Source organism: Lynx canadensis, chromosome F1 (genome assembly GCF_007474595.2).
Source record: "Lynx canadensis isolate LIC74 chromosome F1, mLynCan4.pri.v2, whole genome shotgun sequence".
NCBI lineage: Eukaryota > Metazoa > Chordata > Mammalia > Carnivora > Felidae > Lynx > Lynx canadensis.
The window spans coordinates 40,912,546-40,935,006 of record NC_044319.2 but is presented as its reverse complement, the minus strand read 5'-3'; the positions used below and the strand labels follow the sequence as shown (position 1 = coordinate 40,935,006).

The 22,461-nt window shown below is 45.2% G+C and overlaps 1 protein-coding gene across 9 annotated transcripts in view; it reads right to left on the bottom strand.

Moving 5' to 3' along the window:
• Positions 1–545: 545 nt before the first annotated feature.
• Positions 546–22,461, bottom strand: part of PPP1R12B (protein phosphatase 1 regulatory subunit 12B) — a 214,664-nt gene continuing 192,748 nt past the window's right edge. For 6 of the 9 annotated variants that reach the window (XM_030301922.1, XM_030301925.1, XM_030301926.1 and 3 more), the window contains 5 exons: positions 20,806–20,956; positions 19,802–19,906; positions 16,479–16,532; positions 15,190–15,240; positions 546–4,057 (listed from right to left, as the gene is read on the bottom strand). In XM_030301922.1, the coding sequence (XP_030157782.1) occupies positions 3,971–4,057; positions 15,190–15,240; positions 16,479–16,532; positions 19,802–19,906; positions 20,806–20,956 (448 nt within the window). In that variant the 3' untranslated portion in view covers positions 546–3,970. Of the gene's footprint in view, positions 4,058–7,121; positions 10,025–15,189; positions 15,241–16,478; positions 16,533–19,801; positions 19,907–20,805; positions 20,957–22,461 lie in introns of those variants that run through there. The other 3 variants (XM_030301931.1, XM_030301932.1, XM_030301924.1) reach the window with 2 other exon arrangements.

Sequence of the window (22,461 nt, the reverse complement as noted above, 5' to 3'; positions counted from 1 at the left end):
ATCCTTTACACACTTTCCCTTTTGTGGTGCAAAGCAGCCTGGAGGCCGAATAGCTGACAACACATTAAATAGCTCTCTCATGTCCATGCCGCTTCTGCTCACCTTGCACCCACCACCGCACACGGAGGGCACCCGCGTCGCCAGGACCTTCTCCTGTGCCAGCGGCCGGGGTTGAAACGCTGGCCATTCTCGGAGGGGAGGCAGTGTATCTGTCTGTCTGGTGAGGAGAGGCTGCACTGGGGCCAGAAATCCAGAGACCGAACCAATTGCATGGCCTTGAGAGTTTCTTTTCTCATCTCTGGCTCAGTTAAAAGCCCCTGATAGCAAAACAGTTCACACACATTTTTGTGGGATTCATAGGCTGATACGTGGGGTTTCAGCCTTCTTGGAACTGCCCAATAAGCACGTTTTGTTTTGGGCAGGGAAAGCATGTGAAATGATCCAAACCAGAGATCTGAAGCCTCCTTCCACCAGTGGCCTCAGACAGCAATGCATGCATCTTGGTCTCAAACATGGAATGGGGGACAGGAAGGCCCAGAAGAGAAGAGAACACATCCTGCTGTTGGATAGGACACGGCAGGGAGGTTCCAGGAAATTTCAAGTGAGACTGCCCAAAAGAGAATTCAGTGCACTGAATAAGCCCAGGGCAGGTCTATTCTTTAGATTCTTTCAAGGCAACACCCCAAGATTTGCATAACCCTGTTGCACTAGAGACCGGGACTGGGGTCAGAGGCCATCATGCCCAAGAGCTATCTGGAAAAGAATAAGCAGCCCTTGAAAGACAAATAGGCAACGCAGTGAAACTTCAGCCAGAGAATCTCTGGAATGGCCAAACCATTACTCCCAAAGGTGTGGCTTGGTTTTGAAAAATATCAAATTAATGAGAACAGAGGATATAAAGCTGTACTGAGAACCTTCTCTTCGTCATTCTGATATTTCATGTAAAGACTAAAGTGACACAGCCGGGCCCCAAATTGTTGGCCAGACCGGCAGTGTTCATGCAGCTTTGAGCTACCTGGGGTGCTCACGGGCATCCAAACCAGCAGGTTGAGGACAGAAGTTCTGTGGCCACCAGAGGGACCAACAGCACAAGAGAAGGGAGGCCTGCTGTGGCTGGCACCCAGGGTGCACAGCTGGTCATCAGGTCTCTAACCATCACTCCTGGGGCTTCCAGTCAATCCAACTGTGAAGAAAGGGTGTTTTATTTTCTGGAAAGGGACCAGAATTCAGAGTCTATCTGTCTAATAAAATTAATTGCATAAGAGAGAGTGCCTGAAATTACCTAGCGTGGTTTACACTTTCATGAGCTCTTGGCCATAGAATTCAATATTCCTGAGATTGAGAAGCTTGTTAATTTTTCATCACAAGGAAAACTTTTCTGGCAAGAAAAGGCATCTTTAATGTGAAAGGGCTGTGTGAAGCAGCAGGGGCATAACACCACCCTAAGAGTTTTTAGATTCTGTCCCACGCTTTTGAAAGACACAAACAGATCTGAGGGAACTCTCTGTAACCCCCTTTACCCTGTCTATCTAACGGAAGAGGGTCAAAATGTTTTCCTAATAATTCTTTTTCTGAGAAGGAGGCAGCAACCACCCCCATCCCTTGCCCAACGTCCAGGATGTGCCAGGAGAACCAATTACTCAACACCTTGTGTTGATTTCCCCTCTCCCTAGAATGAAGGAGATGTTTATAGTGGAAGCGAGGAAACATTTTACTCTAATTTAGCATTCCCTGAGAACTGAGTGCACAGCGCTCCCATGATCATACAAAATCCTAATCAGTAGCAGCTTCTCTTGGAAAATAGTTGGAAATGGAAGAGAGACTTCTGTATACTCTAAAAATGGGGTTTTGCCAGGGGAGACATATTTCCTATTTTGGAATTAGGATCTTGAATTATAGCCTCTGGTTTAAAGAGCATGTAATGTTTCAAAGAGCCATGGAGAACTATATTGTCATTTTCTGGAAAGAAATAAAAAATGGACAGAGGTAGTATATGTTAAGAGAATGGATCACTCAAAGCGCTGAATATCACGGGCAGCTCTAAAATGAGGAGAATTTAAATGACTTGCACACTCAAAATAAACGAACCAAGGGAGAATACCAATAAAGAGCAAATACGTTGAGTATTAATATTGGGTCATCACCAAGGACCAATGGTTTAATTTTGTGCTAATGGAGTATCTGTCCAGGTCTGGGCATATTTTAAAAGGCTGTTTTTTTCCAAGAGACGACAGACGAGATGTGACAGACAGGAAAAGTATGCCATGTGGGGAGTGCCCCAAAGGACTGGGGAAACATCAGCTGGAAGTAAGGTTAAGGGGAGATCCCCGCCTCCACATATCTGAAGGGTTGTCACATCAAAGGGCAGTACTGTACAACGTGGAGAATCCACAGGCAGACCTTAACTCATGTTAGGAAAAACTTTCTGGTTATCAGAGTTGCCCAACTTCCAAGGATTAAGTGCACAGCCACCAGGGAACACCTGACCGTGGTATGTGTGTGTGTGTGTGTGCGGGGGGGGGGGGGTCCCTGTGACACAACAACCAAAAGCTCCATCATACGATCTCTGGGCTTTGCCAAAGATTCCATGACTCTCATGAATGGGTTGGAAGGATCTCATCACTTTCAACCTCTGTTAAGAAGTCATTGTTCCTGCTGGCTTCTAAGGAAACAAAGGTCTCTCCCCTAAATCTAGCCCCCAGAAACAGTCGCATTCACCACCATTATCACAGCACGATGGGCTGCCATCTTGTACCTTCTTTGTCACGAGGTTGCAAGTGTCCCCAGCTACTCTACTTTACACCATATATGTCTTTCCAACCTGCTTTCACTCCCTAGTCTACCTCCCATCAATCTACCCTCCTCAGCTCCCATGCCTCCTTGCGAGGACTTCCTTTTTCATTAGGAGCAGGTGCCAGAGTGAAGAGAGGAAAACAAGGTCAAAAGGAGGTGAGGCGGAATGGGATGTTCAGAGCCCAGATTTTCTACTAAAGAAACTCACTGTGTAGGGAAAACACGTAGGAGATGAGAACAGTGGGCTGACGTTTATGCCATGGTCTGGCTTTTCAGTGAGAAGGCCGGTGGTGCTGCCACCAAGGCAATTCTTCTGGTCTCCAGAGTGCCCCAGGAGAAATGACCTTCCGTAATGGCCAAAGGCAAGGGAGGTCAGATGCTCCGTTCTAGCTTTTACACCATGTGGTGAGGTGGTGGAGGGGAGACAGAAAGAAAAATAAAAGGATAGGAAGGAAAGGAATAAATGAAGCCAGGGTCATCTGAGCCCTGGGGAAGGGGACGAGGCATGAGGGAGGAGTAGGAGTTAAGACTAGTCAGGGATGTTACTGGGTTGTTGATAGAAAAAGTAACAGTAACACCAGCAAGGAGTTAGAGAAAAGTCAGTTCCTGAGGTGAAGACTAGCAGAGACCTTCAATGCAGAGTCACTGTCACCTTGAATCTAATGGAAACACAGCTCCAGAAGCTGTCGGATAATTTTGCCAACATCCTGTTTCTCTTGGCATCCCAGACAGGATCCTGGAGTGGCCACCATAAGACTCACCTATATCAGAGGACACTGGAAGACGTGAAAGGCTGTGGGGTACTGGTTTGGGTAGAGGCCTTACATGTTTGGACCAAATCCAATGTGGACAAGTAGCTGAGCAGCAGGAAGTTGGGGTCCACAGCTGAGCCTGGTGTACTCCCCAAGGCCTTCTCCAGATGGCTCGAATGGCTCCAATTATCACAATCATGCTTCAATTAAAACTGTCATAAAACTCAGGGGGTGGGGGTATAGGAGGAACAGGGCACTGAGAGTGCAGAGGAAATGTACAGTGCAGAGAAGGTGACTGGAAGAGGGGCAGAAAGAAGTGGTCCTTCCACCAAAACATTCACTTCTTTTGGTTGGAAGACAATGGCTGGAAAAGAGGCATGGGGGCAGCAAATGCCGTCCTATCCCTCCTAAATCTGGAGCCTAGTCTATTTGGACAGTTTGCTGATGACTCTGATGAGGGCACCATTTTCATCTTTCAGCCTCTGGTTGTCGGATTTCAGTTCTGTTAACACCTGTAGGTGACAGAGGGAAAGGTGTGTTAGAGCTTGGCATGATCAACTCCTCTACCCTCCCTGACCAGACCAGGCCAGCCCAGTGGGCGGGGCCTTTGGAGGCAGCTGATACAGTGAAGTGTCACCATGCCTTCTCCCAGGGATGAACTTCCCCTGAAGCTTCCTACTTATTGAGTTGGTGATGCTCATATTAAGGGAGACCACAGCCCCTCCATCTTTTGAACTAGCATATTTAGCAGTATCTTATTTCTTTGTATGCAGGCTTCATGTTCCGCACCACGTATCCTTTCATTCTCCTGAATCAGTAACTGTTTTCATTGGTTCGTGCCCTTGAACTCACTTCAAGTCTGGAGAAACTGGGGAGAATGCCAAAGTGAGCTGCTAGGGGCACAGGGAAGAAATTTAGAAAGGAGCATTGGGTCAACTAAAAGAGTCAAAGACAGACACTGCTCCACACCGCATCAAAAATAGGAATGCAGGGGAGAGGGGGCACAGCTCGGCTTTCTGTCACACCCACAAGTTGATTTAAGGTCCTCCTTCTAGTGCCTTCTGTGATAAAAGCCACCAAAATTCTTGCTGGTCATACTACACACATCCACTTTCAACCACTAAACCCAGGGGGCTTACAGATTTGGCCATCACAGAGCTGTGAAGCACAATGAGTGGTGGGTGTATGTTTAATAATCCTTGCCCAAAGCTCCCCAGTGGTAGTTACCAAGGGATACCAGGGTGCCTTATTAGCAATTTTAGGGAATGGTGTTACAAATCCAGGAAACAGGTGCTTTGGGGGATGGGGGAATAGAGGTTTCAATTCTATTGCAAAACAAAGAAAAATAGCAGCCTTAGTTTTCAATCTTTGCAAAACAAAAGCAAAGTAGCAGCCCCAAGCCCCAGTCTGGATATCCAAGTCTTTATATTGTAAACAGGCACTCTGACAGGTATGTGCCGCATCTAAAAACCATAATGGGATGTTGATGAGGATGTAGTTTATGTGCGGGCCCTGGTGGCAGTTTAGGGAGACTTAGGTTAGAGGGTAAGCACATCTTCACTGTGAAGGCTACAAAAATCCACATCTATTCGATACAAAAGTGCTTTGATGGATTCGTCATCAAACCAGTGGGACTCCTGCAGCAGGTGAGGTCTCTAGTAAAGGATGGCCTGGGCTCAGGTGTCATGAGGCCAGTTTCATTCTAGTTCTGGCTCTGCTATTAACCGCTTAGGGGATCTGACTGTACCTCAAGAAATAGAATTTTCGTTTCTTCAATCTCTTACGGAGGATGTAGATTAAATGATACAAATACATATGTGTATGCGCACATGTTTGTATCACAGAGACGAAAGGATTTGTATTAATGGAACAAAAAGAAAACAGTATTGAATATCCATACTGTGGAAGGCACTGGACCAGAGGCTCTCACTCCCATGGTCTCATTAGTACCTCATGAGTCTGTGATACAGTTGCTATCCTTATGTCTACAAATGAGGAAATGAAGAATTTTGTAACTAGTCCAAAGTACCCAGCTATTAAATGGCAAAGCTGATACTGAGCCCCTGTGTGCCTGATTCCGAAGATTATTCTTTCATAACAGAGGTCACGTGGGGGTGGAAAACAAAACACCAGAAGCCCAGAAATTCCAGCACTGTCACTGTCATTAACAATCTCTATTACTTTAAGCAAACTCAATTTCTCTGAGTTTCCAGTTTTGTGTCTAAAAAGAATAATCATTTCTGCCCCAGTCGCTCATCAAGCAGGGACTCTGTGAGGGCCCCAGGAGGTCCTGGATGTGAAGTGTGCTGATATACATAATGTGCTCTGCGGCACTCAGGACTCCAACTACCATATGAGTCCTCCCGCGAGAATGGGATGGCAAACAGCTAAACTACAAATCTTACTAAAAAGACTTTCATCCAGAAAATATCAAAATAAAGTTTTGGTCCTCTGACCCTACCTCTTCAACCTCCAACCTAATCAAAGCTGCCCTGGCTGCTCTCCTCCGTGCCTCTATCCCTGTGGCCTTGACTACCAGAACTCAGTGCTAGCAAACTCATTCCAAGAAGACTTTTAGAAAAAATCAGCCAGGATGGCCTCACAATGCTTTACCTTCCCATCTGCTCTCCAATGGCCCCATCCTGGGTCCTGCAGCCTGCAGACTCTGAAAGTCATATTTCCATAATAGGATTCCATAGGTGGGGGTGGGGGTAGGGAGGGTACGGGGAGAAGCTATACATGTCAATAGATTTCATTTCCCTGCCAGCAGCCCATCAAATCAGAACTGAGCTGACCCCTCCCTGCTTTTTAAATGTATAAACAACTCGTTGAACCTTGATGATTTATTTCCGCGTGAAGAACTCAATTCTTTAAAAAAAAAAAAAAATTGGACAAGGCAATTTCCCAGCTGCAATATACTACAACTGACATCTTGAGGGAGTGTCAAAAAGTCCAAGAAGTGGAATGTAGAAATCAAGGCGGGGGGGGGGGGGGGAGTCTCATAAACTTGACTCTCAAAAGAGAGAGGAGGAAATGAGCAGTGTTATCTGATATTCACTTGAAGTTAAAGAATGATTAAATAAGAACACATGTGGAAGCACTGTACAAGTATGAGGTTTAACAAAGCTTTATCATTTCAACCCCCTGGATGTCAGCTTTCTTAATTTCTTTTTTTCTTTCCTCTTTCTTTCTTTCTTTCTTTCTTTCTTTCTTTCTCTCTTTCTTTCTCTTTCTTTCTTCCTTCCTTCCTTCCTTCCTTCCTTCCTTCCTTCCTTCCTTCCTTCCTTTCTTTCTTTCTCTTTTCTTTCTTTCTTTTAATTTACATCCAAGTTAGCATATAGTGCAACAATGATTTCAGGGGTAGATTCCTGAATGCCCCTTACCCATTTAGCCCATCCCCCCTCCCACAACCCCTCCAGTAACCCTCTGTTTGTTCTCCATATTTAAGAGGCTCTTATGTTTTGTCCCCGTCCTGTTTTTACATTATTTTTGCTTCCCTTCCCTATGTTCGTCTGTTTTGTCTTTTAAAGCCCTCATATGAGTGAAGTGATATGATATTTGCCTTTCTCTGATTTTGCTTCACATAATACCCTCTAGTTCCATCTACCAGCTTTCTAATTTCTAAATTTCCAGTTTATCATAGTTTGACGGTAAGTTATCCTGGGCAAATAAAATTATGTACATGTGTTTTCCCAAATATTACTTCATACAGCCTTCGATGAGGAATGTGTTGAAGAGGGAGAGGATATAAGGGTCTGAGACCCAGGGCAAGGCTAGCTGAAGGCTGACGGGGGCTCAGAAGGCGCTGTGCCCAGGCTGCTTTGCTTCTGACTACTCGGGAAGTGGGAAGGAAGTCCGTCCCACTGCTCACATTCTGTTGGAAGTAGCCTGTACTGCACACCGAAGCAAGATGATTTCCCTAGTGGATTATTAACAAAACAAAACAAAAACAAAAAACAAAAAAAGGCAGGGCCAACTCTCTGGACCACACTGTCAGTTTGGCTGAGTTATCCAATCTTTCCTTCTGGTAGGGGTCGGCAAGCGTTTTCTGTAAAGGTCCAGATAATAAATATCTCAGGGTTTGCAAGCCACATGGTCTCTGCTCCAACTATTCAACTCTGCTCTTGTAGCACAAAAGTACTTATGAACATAAGGTTAAGATATAAACAAATGAGCATGGCTCAGGTCCAATGAAACTATTTTTGGACACCAAGATTTGATTCCATGTATTTTCATGTGTCGTGAAATATTATCCTTTTTCTTTTTTCCGCCAAGTGTTTGTATGGCTCACGGGCATACTGATGGGCCACAGTCTGCTGACCTGTTACAGAAGGTCATATACTATGTAACAGTTCCTTTACGCGGTGAAAGCTTTTGGGAGGTAAATGGCTGTTTGGAAGTGAACCTCCACCAGGGAAGTCAAGAGTGCTGAGGAAGCAGAATGTCCTTCATCCTTTAGCTGCAATGGTGGGGCCACACTGTCGTTGTTTAATAGACTCTTGCACTGTTTAGGCCATATGCTTAACAAATGGCTAAAACTCTGTGCCAAATATGCAGACAGCTAATGTCACAGTGGTTGAGGGCTTGGGTTCTGGAACTGACCTATTTGGTTTGAACTTTGAGGGACTCTGGGCAGGTTATTCAAACTATAACTCGTTTTTCCCCCATATGTAAAATGATTGTTCTGGGGAACAAGTGAGAAAAAGCATATAAAGTGCTATGCATGGGCCTTAACAAATGACAAATGTTAACTTTACTCACTGCTGAAAGCACAGATCTAGTTTTGCCCTATATCCTATACTATCTTGCACAAAGAAGGAACTAAAAATAACTGGGACATCTTCTGTGGGTCCCTTGTTCACCCCCATCAAATTTTCCCATAATCCTGAGGCTTATCTTAAAGCACGGAGTTTGGACCTTACAGGGCACTCAGTAAGTAGGGTAACTAAGCCGCTTGGTGTGCCAGGCCGTGGTGTCCCTGCCCTTTCAATTTCTTTGTGTGTGTGACAGCAGCTACAGCAGGATATTAGCCCAGCCCTTATGGCAGTTTGGGTGCTGCAGATCTAGTGGGTATTAGTTGCCAGCTACTGACCCTGAAGGCACAAGTGAATAGGCAGAGAAAAGAACAGGCGTTGGTCAGGACTAATTAGACTGTTGCTGAAAATTAAAAACTCATCTCAGGGGGTGAAACTGCTCAGCAGTGGTGACCCCATCACACCATCGCTGGGTAGGAAAACAAGTGATCTGTGAGCTTGTCTTTCAGACCGACATCCAGAGAAAGGCTCCAGTTTACCAAACAAATTTTTTTGGTTCTCGGTTGAAAATAAATCCCCGCTCTCTGCTCCACTGACTGTCATCAACTTTGCAAAGCTACCCCCATTAGGGAAGGTCTTGCTGTGTGAGGGTCTCATTTATAAAAGCTGTGTTCTGCTTCACAGCCCACACACTGGCTAGGGGTGGGGTTGAGGGACACATCCCTAAGGCACCGAGATTTGTGGCAGGGATCAGAGTGCTGCCTCCCGAGAGGGGGAAGAAAGCAAAGATTACTGCAGAAGGGAGGCAAAGAATGCCTAACCAGTTCTACTCAAATGGTGGGATGGGCGGTGATTTTGCTGGTCATGGAGCTCTAGCCTTCAGTGCTAGTCGTCCCCATCCAGCATGCTGTCAGATGCAAAGACTTAGTTCTGTCTGGTATCCAAAGGGCCATTTTCAATCCTGGTTTCACAAAAGAATCAACAGTGGAGGCTTGAAAAAATATTGATGCCTGGGTCTCAACCTGGACCGCTGATTTTTGGGGGTGTGGGGGTGGTGGGCCCAGACACTACACACAGCAAAACTCCCAGCCGAGGTTGAGAGCGCCTGCCTTTGCTTACCCCAGGCCCAGCTACATTTGGGAGTCTAGGACCAACCCCAACTGCTCTAGTGATCAGGTTGCACTTGGGCTGCTGCTGAGAAAGTTCAATCTCAATTTGGCAATGACCCCACCAAAGAAATCTGTATATACACACAGGTACGTGCATACGTATGTGTATATCTATGTGTAGCCAAGTAAGCGAATCCATATTCAGTCTCCAGGGGAGGAAAAGGTGATGTGGTGATCTTACCAAAAGGACCACCAGCCCAGGCAAGGTTTCCCCCACTGCCTCCCTTGACCTCGGCTATTACGTCCCACTCTGTTTCTCAGTCCTGGCTCTTTCCATTTCCAGATGACCGACCTTTGTAGGCACTCGCATATGGAGGCTTGGATGGAGGGGGATGAGCACAGGGCTTCTGGGCCCAACAAGAAGACTGAACGTGCCTGGAGTGGTGGAGGAGGAAAGTGAGGTGGAGAAGAGGGGTAAGAACTAGAGCTCCTGGGTTTCCGAGGACTCGACGGACTCCGAGAGTCGGGCCACAACTCGGGTCAGGGCCCTGTTCTCAGCCTGCAGTTGCTCGTTCATCTGCTTCAAGGTTTGAATCTGTTTTAGCTGGTGGAGGTTCTGTAGAGTGAAACATGGAGGGGACAGACACACAAGAGAGAGAGAGAGACAAGACAGACCAGAGGAGATAAAAGTAGGACAAAGAAATCACGTGACTTTTTGTTTTTGTTTTTAGTTGGCATGCAAGAAAGGAAATGAGAAAGGCAGGAGTAATGGTGGGGGTGGGAGGAGGGATAATGGAGAGAAGCACCAACGAGGGGGAGAGCCGGGCCTATGATTCCTGGCTAAGGTCTCACTATGCTGAAGATCAGCCATCTGAATACAACCACCAGGCTCTCAAATAGCACACCTGGATGGCTTTTGAGAAGGACAGCCCACCATGTGGCTTGGGGCCTTCTCAACAGGTTTAACATGGCTGAGCCATGGCCTTGGGGCCCCTTCTTCATCATCATTGGGACCTGGAGTTCAGGACTCGGTGTGTTCCCAAATCCAGCTACTGCCCTTTTCTTTCTCCCTCCTCTTATCTTGGCCCCCTACTCCTACTTGTTCTCTTTCTGGGTCCTTCTCTTACCTCATTTATTTTTTAATTTAAGAAATAAAACAAGGAAAATAAAAGAGGGGCTGTTGTTCAAGAGTTTTCTGTACAAGGCATGTACTGTTTAGGAGGGTGAAGTGGCACATAAACCAGCAGCTGTCAGGTGGTCCTCTAACCTGTTTTGTGGGATGCTTCACTAACCCTGCTAGCTCTCCACTGCAGTCTGGAAGCTTGTTCCAGGACCCAAGAACTGCCAACCCACCTTTGACCTGCTGTACAACTACCTGCAACACGAAATTCACAGCTAACTGTGCTCTCTTTGTCCCAGCTCATGAAGAGGCTGGGAGCTGCTTCAAAGTGTTCACATACAGATTCATCCTCTGAAAATCACAGCTGTGCACAAAAGTTGGAGAAATCATAAATGCCCACGATAACGGAATTGGTTGGACTGATGTACTAGTCCAGACTTCACTATTTGTAAGTGTTGCAAATGGAACAGAACAACCAGCCCCCAGATATTTTTCCTAACACCTCATATCCTCTAAAGGACCTAAAGACTTCAATAAATGGCATTATATCATAGGCCTGCTTACTGTCACTTGTCCTTTCCTAAGTGGTCATCTGGACTGACCCTGTAACTGAGACCATGAGCTCTTTGGGAGGAGGAAAATGATTTCATTATGCAAATGGAGCTTCACAGAGGAAGGTGAAAAATCCTGTGGGTTACAGTGACTACGAACCAGAGAGAAGTCTCTCGTACCCACACAGATGCGAAGGACAGAAATGAAGGATTAGTGGAGTTATAGTTGGAAGTGAAGAAGCAAGAAAATGAAAGGTAGCATGAAGGGGAAAAAACAGTGAAAAGGAAAAACAAGCAGAGACAAACTGCTCAATAGCTCTTTCCCCAAAGAGGGAGAATGAGCACCTTGGAAAAAAGGTTGAGCAGCCAAACACTTCCACGTAGCCATTGAAGGGCAGGGACCAAGCAATGCTCTTTACCCTCTGCAAGCATCTCGGCCACGAAGAGGACTGAGATCAGAGGAGATCATGGTGCAGCATATGGAAATATTTAAAGAAATGGGCAGGGACCAAACATAAGAACCAATGGAAAGTCCCTGGCTCTCACCCTTCTTTGGTGTTGACATTGGACCAAAGCTTTCAACATAATCATTGTCATTATATAAAGTGGTCCTTGCCTCCTAGGGAATAATATTAAAGACATAAACTATGAAAATTATTCAATCTAACATGTGAGTACAAGCAGATCGAGGTGGAAGGATTTGGAAGTTATCAGCATGAGGGAGAGAGGCAGGAAACAATCTTGTGGAATGTTCCATAGGAAAGAGTACTGAAAACAAGGCACGGCAAGTAGGAGGGAAGGGCAGGGCACAGACCAGGGTGGGCAAGGGCAGGATCAGCTAGTGATATTTCTAGAGTGAGTAAAAATAAAAATTCCAAGACCAATCTAAAAGGGCAGTGGCTGCTGGGCCCCTCATGCAAGGACCTGGGAAAGGGAAGAGAAGGTCTGGAAAGGAGGCTGATGCTGAATGGAGGATGCAGTAGAAAAGTCCTTGGGTCTGATGTGGGCAAGACCAAGTGCAGCCTAGCACAGCTCACGCTGACATGCACGCCTGTCAGAGGCTGGCATATAATCCTACTCCATCCCAGGATCTGAGTGGAGTTTGTCCTGGGAAGAATTCATAAATACTTACCTTTCAAGTATGGCCAGAAAGGCACAACCCGTGTCACAAGCACAGAGCCTCACATACACCTGGATGAGCCCCTCTCATGGTTCATTTCACCTGGCCTTTGTACTTTATTTGCCAGAGTCACAAAAACAGGCACCAGAGTCACTTTCTGTCCTCGAGCACCTACTTTATCTTCAGGGTTCACTGGAGGTCAATTCTCAACCTGCTCCCTACTGATTGCTCCAAGAGGTTTGAGCATCTGTATGAACCAAATATGCAACAGGCATGGGGTCTAACTGGTCCTTAGTTCAACTGGGCCCCAGATTCGACAAGACAGTTACCTGTGCTGTTGCCTGACTACCTAGAACACACAGATTTTGCCCACTGATCATTCCCAAGATGTTGATTACCATAAACTGTAGCCTGGATGAAGAAGGACTTGAAGGCTAACCAAGCAGCTTCTTAGACTCCTTTAAGGCCAGTGATACCAATTTTATGATGTCTGTATCTATATATCTGAAGTTTTTGCCTATCTGAAGGTACAAACACAAGCATCCTGAAATTGGTGCTGACTGCGAGGCTTGTATGTCCCTCCCCTTTTGTCCTCTAGGGGGAGCTGGACGATTTGTAAACCTGGTATTAGGCTTTGATGTAAGCAAAGGGTATTTAGGGGCTTTAGAACTTGCAGGTGTTTCTTCATTTGACTTTGCAACTGGTAATAAAGAATAATGGAAACTGACTGGATTGATTTTTTTAACTAAAAAAACAAACAAAAAGCAGTTTCAAATTGGTGTACCTATTGGCCTGAGGTCTAAATAATCAGGATCTGGCTCCACTTGATGATTTAAACTGAATTTGAAGCTGGCTGGCAAGTAACTCATGGCTGAGAGTGCCAACGCTTTCTTTCTTTCTCTCTCTCTCTTCCTTCCTTCCTTTTTTTTTTTTTTTTTTTTTTTAAATGTAGGCTTCATGCCCAGTGTGGAGCCCAATGTGGGGCTTCAACTCCCGACCCTGAGATCAAGACTTGAGCTGAGATCAAGAGTAGGACGCTTACTCGACTGAGCCACCCGGGCACCCTTGGAGCAAACGCTTTCATGTATTATGATCTCTACTGAGGAAAGAAAGGAACTTGTGGCCTAGTTTAGGAAATCATAGCCTGATAGGATAGGGAGAAAGAAATACGTAAGCCTGTCTCAACCCATAGGACTGAGAGCAAATAGAACCACTGAAGGGGCTCTCATACTTGGCAATTAGAATTGGAATGGAGATAAAGAAGGGCCTCCACTGCCCCAATTTGGGACTTTCTGGGTCTTTGTGTGTGGGCCTGGGTGGATGTGGTGCAGAGTTCTGTGACTAGTGGGTATGGGCTGGTTTTGGGCTCCTGGGTACTCATTAGAAGGCACCAGCTTTGGCCTCGTTTACATGTTCCTGATCAGCATTTAGGCTATTCTTTAATGAGTACCACTGACAGCTGCTTAACAGCAGAGTACAGATGGCATAGCTCAAGGGGTTTCAAAAATGGTGGAGCCCCCAGTGCAACCAAGAGCTGTGGACATTCGTTCATCAAGAACTGTTTAGCTTTACTAACATACTGCTCTAGATGGGAGAGAATACTTATGTGTGGTAGGTGAGGTAAGTCTGGAAAAAGCAGAAGATGGAGAAGCTAATGGTGTTGGATCATCCTGTTTTTAGCATCTCAGGAGAATCATTTCTTATTTAAGTGCCACTTTTTGGAGATATAAGTAGGTATTGTTTGAAATTCTATGTGAATGTGATCAATTATAGCCTTGGAATGGCAACAACAGAACTCAAGGGCAAGGCTTGCCACATCTCCTTCATTCTGGAATTATAAAGAGTTACAGGACTATCGGCACTGCATCTTGTGTAAACTTTTACCTTGTCAGGTCCTGAGAAGTTTTCAGTAAATAATCAACTTTTTTGGCCATTGGAATAATAAACGTCTCTCCTAAAGCGCTCCAATTGTATATTAGGGATGCTTGCTCACAGAAAGGGATTTGGGGGTCTGCCTCATTATTACCCCAGTGCTTCTGGTTCCCAGGTTAGAAAAAAACAACCAAATAAACCCCTGTGTTTCACCAGATGAATGCTTTGTATCACACGTCATAAAATAAGATCCTTGAAGGAAAAAAAAAAAAAAGCCAAGCAAGCGCTAGGTGATTATGGGCATGTGGCATCACGCCCCCACAGGGCTCAGATGCTCCCAAATCATAGCCAGGTGGCTACCCCGAGCAGCTCTATATTCCCTGCTGCTCTACATCCCCTTTTCAAGGCAGCGAATTGACTCTTCTGGGTAGGTTACCAGTTCTTAGCACTCAAAACTGCCTATGATGGCAGTTGCTCGTTAAAGTGGCTAATGGAGATGATGGTCACTGTAGGTCATGGCGAAGAGAGAGAGGAAAGCAGTGAGCCATGAAGTGTCGCTGGTGGCATGAGCTAATTCTAGTGGGAGAATCCCGAATATTACTGAATGTTGCAGGGGAAATGGACCGGGGCAGAAAATCGACATGCAAATTAATCTGCATTCCACTGCAGAATGTCTCAAACTGTGTTCCTTCCAGCAAAGGGCTGAGACAGGGAGGGACACCAGGCAGGAGAGTCTCTGGCCATGTTGAGCCTTCCCTAGGCACCTAGTGTGAGGCCTGGGAAGCTGGAAACCTTGTTTTAGCCTTTGTACCCAGCCCCTTGAGGGGCAAGTTATTGCTTGGAAAACCTTAGAAGTTCAACTTAATTTTGTCTCCAGCCTGCCAGACACCTCTCCTTCAACCAAAGGCAGCACTGGCTCCCAGAAGGGCCTTGAGGTGTCCACAGTGGATGCTGCGTGAACCGAGAGAGTCTACGAAATGGCTGAGGAGAGGTGCTCGGCAACTCTACACATCGTCTCTTCTTGAGGGGGTTGAGGGGTGGCCCTATGCTCAACCACCCAGTCCTGGCAGGCACTCAGAGAAGGGGCACACAAAGGGAGAAAGGAGAGTTCTCCATACCTTCATCTCCTCCTCCATCTCGGACATTTTCCGCTCCAAGGCTCTCCTCTCCTGTTTAGAAACAACGAAACTGTTGAACATCTACTGGGCTTAGAAGGGAGTCAAAATGCTGCCTTCCAGCTACCACGTGATCAGCAGCGTCATGTCTCAGGCAAACTTCAGGCAGGAGACTAAGCACTGTCTGATCCGTGGATGAAACTACTTCACTGAGAGAAATCACACGATCTAAATCTCCCATCAGACGATTAGAAGATATACAAATGGTAGAACCAGGGTACTCAGGGCTATTCTGTGGAAGCTGAAGATTTTGTGGAATTTCAAATGACTGCAAGTGACCAAGACCCTTGCTCTCTAATAACATAAAGTCATCATTATTTTCAGCAACTCTCCCTCAAATTCCTAAGAAACTGCTTCTACCATGATGGGGAGCAGATGGTGAGTGGGGAAGTAGCCATCATTGTCTATGAAGAAATAGCACCCCTCCCCCTAACCCATTTCTTTCCCAGCAACTGACTCCTGATTTAGCTTCAACTTGATGAAGATTCCTTGATTAGATGAGATAGCAAGGAGGTTTTGTTACAGGCCAAGGAAATAAAATATAAAACTTTGCTGCTTTCCAAATTAAACAGGAGAGATGGGAACATATTATACCCTTAGGGTCACGTCACAGCTAGGGTTCATCAATAAATCTGAGTTTTCCCAATCCAAGAATGTCAAATACTAGAAAAATATTCTGAATGCAGTCGGGAGGAGGTCAGCAATTGAACCAGAACCCCCCCACCCCCACCCTCAGAGAATGTAAAAGATTCTGCCAGCTCATATTTCAAGTTATAAAACCTAAATCAATGGCAGAGGGTCCTGCTGAAACTTCCTTTCTGTTCAAGGCGATGGGAAGGGTAAAGAGACCTTGGTCCTGGGTGTGTACATGTGTGCTGATTTACAGTAAACCAAAATACACTGTAGGGGTGTGTGTGTGTGTGTGTGTGTGTGTGTGTGTGTTCATGTGTGTGTCCGGTCCTGTCTATACGCCAAACCAATGCATGAAATGACCTTCCGAGGACCCTTTCCACTCCAAGACTCTAATACGTGAAAAGTACTGACCATCTGAAGAAGCCAAAAGGACTAGCAATCAAATTGCTGTCCAGAGTCATACAAAAAGAATTTATTATCAAGCTGGGAATGGAATGTGGCAGAACTCCCGCCTTCTTAAGATGAACTTTTTCCACTGGCATGAACAACAAAGTCAGAGAAACTGAGATGAAACAGAGGGGAGAGAAACACACACGTACCCGTTTCTCCATCTCCAGCATCGACGATCGGTCAGAGGTCTTTTCTTGTTTCTGCTAGTGCAAATTGAAGAAAAACAGTGGTCACTTAGGTTGTCTCAGGGTCACTAGGAAGCCCAGTCTGGTTCGGCTTCACCATTGGACATCCAGATATAGATGCCAGGGCTTTGGGCTCTCACTGTGACTGAGGCCCCTAGTAGACAGATTCTGGTAGATCTCGAAGCCTAACGTTATCGCCTCTCTGAAGTTTACAGGATTCCCACTGGGGAGCGGAAAGCAGCAGTAGTGTTCCTTGAAACTTAACACTGCCACAAATGCAAAGACATTACCAAAACACACACACAAACACTTGCTAGGTCTTCAACACAACTATCTTCTTATACCTCACCACCCCCTCCCTTCCTCTTTTCTGTGAGTCATCTTACGACCCAGGGGAAATGAAAAGTGGCTTTTCTTCTTTGAAAGCTAGACACTCATGAGCTTGAGTGTCTAAGCCCTATGGCACTCTTCTTCCTTTTTTTTTTTTTTTTTTAAATATTTATTTATTTTTGAGATGGAGGTTTAACCGACTGAGCCACCCAGGAGGCCCTCGCATGGCACTCTTCTAAGCAATGCCTTTGCACTCTATTCTTTCTGCTTTGGGCACTGAGGCTGTTTTTCTTTTAAAGTCGTGGTTTTCACGTGTGGGTGGGCCTCCAGGGCTTCCAAGGAGCCCACTCATGGAACCGCCCTGCTTTGAACTCCACAGTTCCACTCTTATCTGTTTTGTATATTGAGCTTCCAGGTAAGGTAAGATTTTATCTGAACAAAAGATTAGAACATCTTATTGTTATTATTTCAGAACGTCTTTGACTGTCATTATAAATTTTACAGAAATGCTAAAAGATTTAGCCACCGTAGCTAAACAGTAGAATAACTTCAGGTAGTGAGTGACTCTTAAACGAGGAATGGAAATGAACCCTTACGTTCCTTTTGGCCTTAGCATTATAAGATTTCCTATAATTAAGAAACACAGGTGATTATTTTTATTTTGTCTAGTACTATGCACAGACAATATTTAACAAATATAGAAAGTATGCTGGTCTTCTTGCAGAAACTTCTTAGTAACTTTCAAAATACTAAGGAGTAGCTAGAACTAACAGTAAAACTCTTGCTTCCTGGCTCCTGTCCTGGGCTTTCACCTTCTGTTCTGAAGGTCATGGCTGTCTGCCTTGACACTGAATCTACTATGAAGCGGAAGGAAAAGCAAAAAGGCAAAAGTAGATGCTGGAGCTCGTTTATATCCTCGTCAGCCTGTGAAGCACAGAAGCCGTACTGATTTCACTATTTCATTTAGTTCACTTCTACAAAGAACTAGGTTTTTTTTGTTTTTTAAATCTCAACCCCCTTAGAGTTAGGGTGGAACTTTTATGTAAAACGTCATGTGTGTCCATGTGGTAACTGTCTCCCTACAATGTGCGAGGCTGACAGGCCCTCCTCCTCTCTGTCCTGCCAAACGGCTCCATTTGCGGTAAACAGCAGAGACCTGGTTTGCAGCACCATTATTTCTTCCGAATTTCAATAACTTGTATTTGGCAAAACTAAGTATATTCTGACACACCCAGCAAAGCAGTTGGCTAGAAAGTAAATCATTTTCCCCAGTGACTGGAAGGGCTGGTTTTATTTTCAGTGTCCTCTGTGCAAGTCAGTGTCAGCAGCTTGTTAGACTGCTCACTGCTCTGAAGCGCAAGCTGGTGGAAAAGCCAAGAACCCCTAAAGGTCAAGAAATGTGCTGTCAGAAGAGGGCTTCTGGACAGAGTGGGGAGCCGGTGACAGTGGGTCCTCCTGTGGTTCCTCACATGACTGCTCCCCAGTTTTCTGTAAAATAGCCCCAGTAATTCCTGATCAGAAGCAGCATACAATCTGTATTAATTAATCATTGCTAATTGGTGGCACTCTTCAGAGTAAAAGTCAGTCCTGGGAATCTTCTGAGGGTGTACAGTGAATGAGACGTTTTGCCTGGCTCAGTAATGTTGGGGTCAAAATACACCCTTGAGGTTTATTTAGTTCTGTCCCCCTGCCTCGTGTGTGTGTGTGTGTGTGTTTCCTTTTGGATGGAGACCCACTTTTCTTGTCCTACTAAACCACTTTATGCCCAGCTGTCATCTGTGCTGCAGTTGGTCTTACAAATCCCCAGCACAAGAGGCATGCTCAGCTATTATAACCAGGCAGAGGGGGTGCCTCTTCCAAACTGACAGGTGGCTCACAGGCCAGGCCATTCGTTGTGCACCTGACCAAACCCTTCTCTGGAAAATGTGGGTGCGTGGCTGTCCTGTTGAAATTCCAAGCAGTTCCGTGATGCTGGCTTCCAAGTGCTGGCTCGTCCCGCTCCGGAGGAATTGCAACAGGATGTTCAGAGGGCACTGAACCACCCCTGCCCCCACACCCTACGTATCCAGTATGGTACAATCCTAGCGTTTTAGTCTTTGCTTTTGGATTATATCAGAACTACAAGCCATCTCTGGTTTTCATTTATGCTTTCCCAGTAAAGAGTCGGTTTTTACCTCAGTTCAGCTTTCAAAATTCTTAGTCCTGGGCATTCCAGGAGGGCAATAACTCAATAGGTTTCCTGTTAACTCAGCAATAACCCAAGATAGCACTTGTTTCAGCTTTCAGCTGCGGCGTCGGCCACACTGTTGATGAGGTTATTGCCTCCAGTGCCCTCCAGAGTGTCACCTAATTAAGTCAGGCCTGGCAGTAAAAGGAAAGGGTTTATCTGGTCTGTTTGCCACTAATATTCCTTATTCCTCGGCTGGAAAACACTGGTGACTCGAGGAGGTAACATATACTTTGGGACCTGGTCGCGTGTTCTAACAACACTTGTGTCCTTGATTTCTTATATGACCTACGCAAGCCACTTATTTGTCTAGGCCTAATTTGCTACCTCTCTGTACTGGGTTTAATGGTGTCTTCTTCATTCCTCTCTAGGAGGTGACTGTAGATAAACTGGACTGAAACATGATGATCAAGACAGGAGACCCTGTCTAGGACTAATCTTGTGATGCTGACTGATACTTTTCTACTAAGAAATCAATCAGTAGATAGTCCATAATATTAATTATTAGCATTCAGGCCATTAGGAATTGTTAGTGCAGGAATTTTCCATTTTAAGTTAAATGCTGATTGAACCCTGAAATCAAATTAGAATCTAAGAGGCTTCTGTCTCCCTGTCTCTGAGGAGGGTCAATCTTAGTTCTGTATTACTCCCCACCTCTAGCCCCCTAGGTTACTTTGCCTCCTCATACTCACCCCTGCCGCCCAATCTTTTTCTTCTTCTTCTCCCTTACCTGGGCCATCTTCTCAAGCTTGGACTTTATATCTGCTAGCTCTAGCTGGGCCTCTTGAAGTTTTGTTTTCAGTTTTTGGTTTTCGGTTAGGGCACTCTCGTAGAGCTGAGGGGAGGGAAAGAGAATCGGGTCACCTACTAGGCACGCCTCCCAGAATTAGAACCCACTCAGTTTCATCATATGAGAAACCCCCCAAACCATCACTGTGGGGCAGATGGAGAAAATCTAGGAAACAGAATACATTCAGCCAACTGGTTTCTTGCTTCATAACACTGAAGTCCCAGGTCCCGAACACAAATACAATGGCTTCAATAATGTTAGTCTCTGGGGGAAAAATAGCCATTGTGGTTCCCCATACAAAGAGAATTATTTTTTTTAGAGCTGGCCTAGCGTGTATATTGATTTCAGTCAGGTTCTGCTTAACACAACATTAACAAAACAAACATTTCTAACAAAAATGGTTTTCTCCTCTGGTATCTAAGCACTTGAAAGGGAAGGTTTTAAAGTCTGCCCTGGGTGCTAGGTACTCTTCTGCAAGAACCAAAGGAAATGAACTGTAAAGTGTTTTAAACCCCCTCCAAACCAGATTACCATGTACTGTCATCAAGAAGTATTCGGTTTGGCATTCACAGGACCTCATGAAAAGCATGTGTTCGTTAATAGTACCAGAGTCTACCAAATGATTCTCTGGGGCTCAGACACACAGCATGACTTTTATTTCCCCTTTCTACAATTGTCAATCTTCACTTTTTCCTACACCTCAACATATCTGATTCTAGGCATATATTTACTGCACTAAAAACAATACACGGAGTGGTCTTTAGGAAGCTGGTGGAGAGGTGGAGCAAACCGAGAACCTGAAAGGAATTAGATGCTACTGTTTGTCATGTAAACACCTTTTCTTCTGCCTCATCAGAACTACACTCATTTTTCTACATTGGGGAAAAGGCCAAAAGGTCTGCACGTCGTAACCGAAGAACAGACAAGTTGACAAGGGATCCTACTTTTTTATAATCCCTGTTGGTGTCCTCTTCCGCGCGGCTGCTCAAGCTGGCGAGGCGGGCCTCCCGTGCCTCCCGTCGGGCTCTTGCTGAAGCCCGGTCACGGTCACCATAAGAATCGCTGCTGGTAGGGTTGCTACCTCCTGATTCCAACCTGTGGGAGACACGTTAAAGGTAAACATTGGTTTTGAGAACAAAGAAATCGGATGAAGATAATGCTTAAGGGTAGTTTAACCCCCTTTCTAAGAAGCACTTGAATGCTCTGGCTGGAAACAACGCATGTTCCTTCCCTGAACCTCCCTCCTGTTCTCGGACTTCGGGGCTAAGCTGCGACAGCTTGGAGGAGGCTGTCATTTGCCAAGAATGGAGCTTACTTGAAAAGTCGGTGGTTTGGACCCATGTGCTGGCTTAAATCTTAGAGCTTTTCAAATTAGTTTAGGGTTGAACGGCTTTCCTCAAGAGTGAGCTTTTAAAAGCAGAAGTTTCTTGGATCTCAATGGCTCTTAGAAAATGATTCCAATGAACTTTCAATGAGTCAGAAACATATGGCCCCGGAGTTCTGAGCTGGAGGGTGGATGGGGGAGGAACGGAAACGAGGGCATGGTACGTACATTTTGTGAGGTGCACTGCAGGTTTGTTGGAATCTCAAGCATTTCAGGGTACCACCACCGTGCCCAAACAGCTGTTTTCTACCCTCCATTCTATATTCCACATTGAGACTGTTGGGCTATGATGAGGATTTCTACATCTTGCAGCAACTGAGCTCTGAGAGTGGATGGTAGTTCATTTTCAGTAGTGGTAAGTGCATGAAGGGCAGGGTCTGTCAGCTGATTATCCATTTAAGTGCACAACTATCATCCTGATTCTTCGCACTGGCTTACGTTTTTCTCAGACTCTGTTCTTGCCAAATGAAAATGTGGCACACAAGACTGCTATGTACAAACCAGCCCTGGAGAGCTCTATATCCCCAAACGGGGACGGTCTGAACAGTCACGGCTGGGGAACTTCCATCTGAGGTCTCTGTCCTGTGGTAGCTATTGCCAAAGTTGGGGCTGGGGGAGCTGAAATAAGTATTAAAAGAAGTAGACGAGCAATAAGGAGGACACAGTGGGGAGAGGCAAAGCTCCTAATGACATTAATGATCGCTCTGTCTTACAGAGATGGTAAGCCCTACACCATTCTTCACAACTTTGTTGCTTCTTATGCTTCATTAAAAAAAAAAAAAATGTAAATAGAAACCTCCTTACTGACTTTTCTGATTATAAAAGCAATACATGCTTGTAGAAAAATTTAAGTAGTACCAAAGTATCTAACATAGGAAGTGAAAGTCACTCCATAATCCTGCCTAAGAAATAACCCACTATTAACAGTTTACTTCGTATCCGTGCAAAAGGTTAAACACATAAATATGTTACAATATATATTGCTGTAAATAAAATCACATAATACATACAGTTGTCTAACTTTCTTTCTCCTCCCTACACTGATCATTATTCCTGGAAGCATCTTACTGTGTAAGTAAACATACATCTGCCTCATTAAAAACAAAATGACTGCACAGTCTTCCACCGTACTGCTGTATGATCATTTAATTCTCTACTGATAGACATCTAGATTATTTTGATGATGCTGTAGTGAGAAGACTGGTCTATAAATCTT